At 49.4% G+C, this 7,441-nt stretch overlaps 1 protein-coding gene across 2 annotated transcripts in view; it reads right to left on the bottom strand.

Moving 5' to 3' along the window:
- The window catches only part of Actl6b (actin-like 6B), a 17,280-nt gene extending 13,654 nt beyond the window's left edge, over nucleotides 1-3,626 (bottom strand). Inside the window, exons 1-4 of one of the 2 annotated variants that reach the window (XR_001175642.1) lie at nucleotides 3,496-3,592; nucleotides 2,947-3,023; nucleotides 2,511-2,676; nucleotides 2,146-2,246 (exon numbers count right to left, since the gene is read on the bottom strand). Coding sequence is in view for 1 of the 2 variants with exons in the window: in XM_013031768.1 (XP_012887222.1) it covers nucleotides 2,146-2,246; nucleotides 2,511-2,676; nucleotides 2,947-3,023; nucleotides 3,496-3,520 (369 nt within the window). In the remaining variant the exon portion in view is untranslated. Of the gene's footprint in view, nucleotides 1-2,145; nucleotides 2,247-2,510; nucleotides 2,677-2,946; nucleotides 3,024-3,495 lie in introns of both variants that reach the window. The other variant, XM_013031768.1, reaches the window with a different exon arrangement.
- Between the last annotated feature and the right edge of the window lie 3,815 nt (nucleotides 3,627-7,441).

Raw genomic sequence — 7,441 nt, 5'->3', positions numbered from 1 at the left:
AGCTGAAGAGCACAGGGACAGCGCCCAGGCCCAGAGTTCAAGCCCCACAACCAAAAAAAAAAAAAAAGAATTAAACAACTCGTAGGTGGGAGGGGAGGGAAAAATTGGGAGAGAGTGAAGGAAGGAGTGACATTATGCAAAAAGAAATGTACTCATTATCTGACTTATGAACTGTAAACCCTCTGCACATCACCTCTATAATAGCAATTTTTTAAAGTTCTAAAAAAGAGAGGAAGGAAGGAAAGAAGGAAGACAAAAAGACTATTTTTGATTCTAGAGAACATTGTTTCAAAGGAAGGAAAAACTAATGGTAGTATAATTCTGGCTTAGCCCTGATTATCCTACTTGGTAATAAAAGAGTATAAATTGAATATTGATTCTTTTGAAAATCTAAAATACAACTGCACTTCAAGGTGGAGAATGAGAAATATGTTTGATATAGCCTACTTATAATAACTAATCATTTATTTCCTTCCTTCCTTCCTTCTTGCCTGCCTGCCTGCTTGCCTTCCTTTTCTTCTCTTCTCCCTTCCTCTCTCTCTCTCCTGCTTTCCTTCTTTCTTCCTTTCTTCCTTTTCTGCTAGTGCTAGGGCTTGAACTCAGGGCTTCGGCACTGTCCCTCAGGATTTTTGCTCAAGGCTAGCATTCTACCACTTGAGCCACAGCTCCACTTCCAGTTTTTTTTTCATTAATTAGAAATGAGATTCACAGACTTTTCTGTCTGAGATAGCTTTGAAACACAATCCGCAGATCCCAGTCTGCTGAGTAGCCTGGATTACAGGCATGAGCTACCAGCACCTAGTGATACTCATTTTCTACAGTAGAAAATTCATAGATAATGCCTAGAACAAAAAACTCTATGCAGTCACATAAGAGTTATATTCAGAGATATGGAAGGAATTTTTTTAAAAAAAGAGATAAAAAGGGGCTGGGAAGGTGGCTCAGTGGTAGAGCGCTTGCCTTGCATGCATGAGGCCCTGGGTTCAATTCCCCAGCACCACATAAGCAAAAAGAAAAAAAGCTGGAAGTGGCGCTGTGGCTCAAGTGGTAGAGTGGTAGCCTTGCGCTGAAAAGCTGAGGGACAGTGCCCATGCCCAGAGTTCAGGCCCCACAACCGGACCCCAAAAAAAAATAGATAAAAAGTCAAAAGCAGTTATTTTGGAAGAGGATTGAAAGGAGAGTATAAAGTGCATTTTTTTCTTTTGTCAGTCATGGGGCTTGAACTCGGGACCTGAGCTGTTTCTGAGCTCTTTTGCTTAAGCCTAGTGATCTACCACTTTGAGCCATGGCTCTACTTCCATTTTCTGGTAGTTACCTGGAGATAAAGAGTCACAGACTTTCCTGCCCAGGCTGCCCAGATTGCAGCCCCCTGAGTAGCTAGGATTACAGGTGTGAGCTTCATGCACCTAACTTAGATTTTTTTTTTCCCCAGTCAGTACTGAACATTGTTCCTTAGCTTTTTTGCTCAAGGCTGGTGCTCTATCATTTAAGTCAGATCTCCACTTCTGGCCTTTTGCTGGTTAATAGGAGATAAGAGCCTCATTTCTGTTCAGGCTGGATGTGAAACCACAATCCTCAAATCTCAGCCTCCTGAGTAGCTGAAGAGTGAGCTATCAGAGCCCAGCAATGGTGCAGCTTCTTAAATAATTTTTTTTGTGGGTTGTAGGGCTTGAACTTAGGGCCTGGGCACTGTCCCTGAGCTTCTTTTGCTCAAGGCTAGAGCTCAACCACTTGAGCCACAGTGCCACTTCCAGCTTTTTCTGTTTGTGTGGTAGTGAGGAATCGAACCCAGGGCTTTATGCATGCTGGCCAAGCATTCTACCACTAAGCCACATTTCCAGTCCTCTTAAATAAATCTTAACACTTACTAGGCAAATGGATAATGTATGTGTATATACAATACTGACCAAACATCTTAAATGACTGGGGATAGGGTGTGGGGGAGGTGGACGGAAGCTGAGTGGACACAGCTGGCAGAAAGAAGGAAGGGTGCAGAATAAATTGTAGAGTGAAGTGGACAGGGTTGGAAGGAAAATCCGAGAAGGGAAAATCACGTGACTAATGATGCCATTTGGGTTCTGGGTGAGGTGAATGGTGGACAGGTGGTGTGCCAGGGCTGGACGTGGGTCTGGATGAGGCACTCACCGGAGCCTCGGACATGAGCACTGGGTGCAGGTTTGGCTCAGACTTGACGTGTTTGCTGTAGGTGTGGTCCAGGATGGCTCGGAAACACTCCCAGTCCTCGACTGGGGGGCGTAGAGAAGCAGCATGGAGAGATGCAGGCGAGAAGTCAGGAGTCAGAGACAGGAAGGATAGAAGAGAGGAAGGCCCAAGTCTAGGGGTGGGCAAGTCCAGCTTTCAACAGATAAGCACCCCAATTCCTAGGAATCTGGGGGCTTCTGAACTGGGAACCTGGCAGTTATGGGACACAGTGAGGAAGTCTCAGACAGTTGCAAGAAAGGCTCTGTGGATGTGGGGTGCTGTCCCCAGTTATGAAGGGGTCGCCTTACTCATGCCATTCTTGAGGGGTGACATGACCTCCGCTCCATCCCGAGGCACATGAAGGGCGTTGGTGTCAATGTGGAAGATCTTCCCTTTCTTCTCTTTCTCCCCTTCCAGCTCCAGCCCGCCCCCCTCTTCTGTGGCCAGCAGCCCCACCGTGGTGGGGAAGTCAGCCTGGGAATGAGGATGGGAGAGATAGAGACAAAGAGATAGAGACAGAGAAAAACAGCCAGCCAGGGAGGGAGGGAGAGAGACAGGTGCTACCCCCTTGCCCCTGGGCACCCCCATGCAATTCATTCAGCTCCATCCTGGGTTCACCCTCCCCCTCCCCCCCCCGGGCCCCAGCCTGTGTCCAGCTCAGCGGAGCTGAGCACCATGGGCTTTGGGCAGCACTGGTGGCAAGTCCAGAGCCCTTGAGTTTGGGGAGGGGGCTGAAAGTCTCACCTTGGGACAATCCTCCCCGGCATACCCAGCGCGGACCGAGAAGGAGCCAATGTCAAAGACCAGCGCCCCCACCTCATCTGTAGGGGATACAGCAGCATGAGGGGACACCCCCAAACTCTCCTCCTGGGAAGCTTCCAGGAGAGCTCAGGGCCCAGGCAGGACACCTTCAGCATGAGTTGGGGACACATGAGAGAGAGCTTAGCCTGGAGTTGGGGTAGGAGTGTCTTGGGAGTTGGGGGTCGAAGTCATCGAAGTTCCCTCGTGCCCAGTGGCCTGAGCAAGTGGTGGGTAAGGAAGGGCACTGGCTTTGGGGGGATCTGGAGCAGGGCACTGGGGCTTGAGGAGACCTGGCAGGGATGGGTTGAATGGTCGTGGGGTGTTGCACCGTCCAGGAAGGACCCCAAAACTCGGGCGGGACGGGCGGTGACGGACCCCGGGTGCCCTGGGCTGGGGTGGCGCGGGATCGGGGTGCGGGCTGCGGGATCGGGCTGCGGGCTGCGGGATCGGGCTGCGGGCTGCGGGTCCGACCCCAGCCCCAGGCCGGCTCACCTCCGCCGTAGACGCCCCCGCTCATAGTGTCTCCCGAACGCGGCTCGCGGCCCGTGGGCGGCGGCGGGATCAGCACCGAGGCGGCCGGACAGCTCCCGGGGTCCCGGCGGGGCGGGGCGGGGCGCGCGGCGGCCAATCAGGAAGCCGGGCTCCCCGCCCCCAACGGCGCCGCTGATTGGCTGCGAGGCGAGACAATAACCCGGCCGGGGGCCGCTGCTTTAAAGGGACAGACATCTCCGAGCCCGGAAACTGGCCCTGAGGAACCAACGTGGGCAAGAGACCTAGGTGACCGATTCGGTCCGTGTTTCCAGAGTTGTGTGTTTCTTTTTTCTTTGAATGAAGCTAGGGGACAGAGCACCCCCGAGCCAAACCGTCGACAATCCTTAGGCTCCTTAATAACATTCAATCTATCATCACCAGGCAGGCCTGAATGAAATCAAATGGGAAGATAAAAAAAGCCAGGGGGTGTGTCTTGATCTCCCCCCACCCCATGCTTTCCACCTTTGTCTCCTGTGCCCGTGTGTGTGTGTGTGTGTGTGTGTGTGTGTGTGTGTGTGTGTGTGCCGACCGTGAACTTAGGACCTACTGCTCCCCTTGGGCTTTTTCTGCACAAGGCTGGCTCTCAGCCACTTGAGCCACGCCTCCACTTCCGGCTTTTGCTAGTAATCTGACCAGAAGAGTCTCAGATTTGTCATGCCCCAGGCTGGTTTCAAACTGGGATCCTGGGCTCTCAGCCTCCAGAGTAGCCAGAATTATGGGCCTGAGGCACAGACAGGTGCCACCTTTGTCTCTATAATTACCCTTTTCCTCCCCACAGTCCCCTGGTGTGTCTGGGCTTTATACATACAAGTGCTTACAGAAGTTCACATATAGGCACTTAGTGAACCTGGTTTAGTGTCTATTTCTTTATCCTCAGACACCTGTTCTCCTCAGGAGACTTAAGACATTTTTGTTTTGTTTTGGTTTTTGGTTTTTTGTTGATCGTGGGGCTTGAACTCTGGGTTCGGGCGCTGTCCCTGCGCTCTTCAGTTCAAGGCTAACACTGAGCCACAGCACCACTTCCGGTTTTTTGAGTGGTTTATTGGAGATGAAGAGTCTCTCGGACTTTCATGCCCAGGCTGGCTTTGAACCTCAATCCTCAGATCTCAGCCTCCTGAGTAGTTAGTATTACAGGCCTGAGTCACCAGCGCCCGGCTTAAGACAGTTTTCTGATGGAATCAAACCCAGGGCTTCATGCATGCCAGGTAAACACTCTACCACTAAGCCACATTCCCAGCCCCATTTTTAAAAATTTATTTTATTTTTTATTTTGTCGGTCATGGGGCTTGAACTCTTGGACTGGGGCCTCAGCTCTTCAGCTCAAGGCAAGCTCTCTACCACTTGAGCCACAGGGTCACTTCCGGTTTTCTGGTAGTTAATTGGAGATAAGAGTCTCATAAACTTTTCTGCCGGACTGGCTTTGAACCACGATCCTAGATCTCAGCCTCCTAAGTAGCTAGGATTACAAGTGTGAGCCACTGGTGCCTGGCCCTATTAAGATTTTTTTTTTTTTTTTGGAGTCCAGTCATGGGGCGTGAACTCTGGGCCTGGGCACTGTCCCTCAGCTCTTCAGCTCAAGGCTAGCACTCTACCACTTGAGCCACAGCACTACTTCTGGTTTATTTATTTATTTATTTTTGCTTATATGGTGCTGAGGAATCAAACCCAGGGCCTCATGCATAAAAGGTAAGTGCTCTACCACTAAGCCACCTTCCCAGCCCCTTAAGACTTTTTAAATTAACATATACTAGTTATACATGATGGGGAAAATCCTTTGTGACATGTGCATTCATGTACACAGTGTACCCCATGAAATTCACCCTAACACTCTCCCCTACCTTTCCTCTTTTTGAAAGAATTTCAGCAGGTTTCATGCTACTATTCTTATATGAGCATATGAAGTCCTTCGACCGTAGTTGTCCTTAATTTACTCCTTCATTCATCCTCCTGGCTCCCACTGATGTCTGCCTCCCATGGTATTTCTCATGGGAATTTCATATATTATATTTCAAGCAGGGTGATCGCTGATCCCCTCTATTGCACAAGAGACTGTCTTTTTTTTGTCCTCTTTCCTTCTTTCCTCTCTGTCTGTCTGTCTGTCTGTCTGTCTCTGTATGTGCCAGTATTGGAATTTACACTCAGGGCCTAGGCTTTGTTCCTTAGATTTTTGGCTCAAGGCTGGTGCTATACCACTTGAGCCACAGCTCTACTTCTAGCTTTTTGCTGATTAATTAGAGAGAAGAGTCTTATGGAAAGCTGGGTGCCGGTGGCTCATGCCTATAATTCTAGCTACTCAGGAGGCTAAGATCTGAGGATCACAGTTCAAAGCCAGCCCAGGCAGGAAAGTCCATGAGACTCTTATCTCCAATAAACCACCGGCAAACTGGAAGTGGCACAGTGGCTCAAGTGGTAAAGCATTCACCTTGAGCTGAAGAGTACAGGGACAGCGCCCACGCTCAGAGCTCAAGCCCTACGACAAAAAAAATAAAATAAAAAAGAGTTTTGGACTTTCCTCCCTGGGCTGGCTTTGAACACTGATCCTCACATCTCAGCTTCCTGAGTAGCTAGGGTGACAGGTGTGAACCACCAGAACCTGGCCTACATATATATCTACATGCTTCAAAATCCACAGAAGAAATCGGTCCTCACTGTCAATTCCCATGACCCCTTTTCTCTCCTCTTCCTCAGCCCTCAGGGACTTAGACACTTTCCCAGTTAGAAGAAACTTAGTTAAGGAATCCTGGATCCAACACCCCAATTTCACAAGGGTTTCCCCAGAGACAAGCAGGGCTGCCTCTGTCTAGAGTCACACAGCTCATTGGGTTGGAGCCAGGACTAGAGCTCACATTCCTGATCAGCCAGTTGAAAGCTGACCTGTTTCATAACACCTCTGTGTTCTTCTCCCGGCTTTGCTGTCTCCATCCAACTCATAGACTCAATTGGCTGCCAGAATCAAGTGCTTACCTGAGAACTGGAAACAAAGGATTAATGAATAAACATTGGGGAAGTAGAGATTGAGACCACTGAAGTTCAAGGTCAGCCTAGCCCCCCCCCCCAAAAAAAAAGAAGAAAGAAAAAGAAGTTAGCAAGATGGACAGAGTGGTATGATCGTCACCTCAGCTACCAGGAAGGTCTTAAGTAAGAGGATCATAGTTTGAGGTCATCTTGCACCAAAGATAAGAAATCTTTCATGAAAATTAACTAAAACAAATAGGCATCCATGGCTCATGCCTGTAATCCCAGCTGCTCAGGAGGCTGAGATCTGAGGATCGTGACTCCAAGCCAGCCCTGGGCATAAAAGTCTGTGAGACTCTTATCTCTGGTGAACCACCAAAAAGCCAGAATTGGAGCTATGGCTCAAGTGGGAAAGTGCTAGCCTTGAGTGAAGGAGCCAAATGAGAGTGTAAGGCTCTGAGTTCAAGCTCCAGACCCAACACACATATAAATACCATCCAGAGGTTCTCACAGTTGATGCCTAAACCTCAGTGCTTGGTAGTGATGCCTGAGAGGCCTCAAGCCCTCATGCCCACACCATGGAGATGACTATGCATCTTGTAAGGGTCTGTTTGTGGCTGGCAGGGTGCTTTTCTGGGCTTCTGCCAGATAAACCAAGAGCTTTGGCTTTATAAAAAGCCCTTGGCCCAATACAGGTGGCAAGAAACCAGAAATGCCCAGTCTAGTAAAAAACTGCAATCGGAATGGAGCCAGTGCTGCAGTGGGCACAAATACCAGTATGCACAGGGAAGAAAGCCCCAGAAAATGACCTGAATTTTTAGCACATCCACCAGAAAGTGGAGTTGGGGTGCATGTGTATGGGTAGGGGAGCAGAAGGCAATCTGAGTTGAAGGAACAAGACCTGACCTGTGTATTAAGTACTTAGTCTCTTCTCTTAGCTGGGTGATGGTGG

Source organism: Dipodomys ordii, unplaced genomic scaffold, assembly GCF_000151885.1.
Source record: "Dipodomys ordii isolate 6190 unplaced genomic scaffold, Dord_2.0 Scaffold143, whole genome shotgun sequence".
In the NCBI taxonomy this organism is placed as follows: domain Eukaryota; kingdom Metazoa; phylum Chordata; class Mammalia; order Rodentia; family Heteromyidae; genus Dipodomys; species Dipodomys ordii.
The sequence above is the reverse complement of the archived record's forward strand: the minus strand, read 5'-3'. Positions and strand labels throughout refer to the sequence as shown.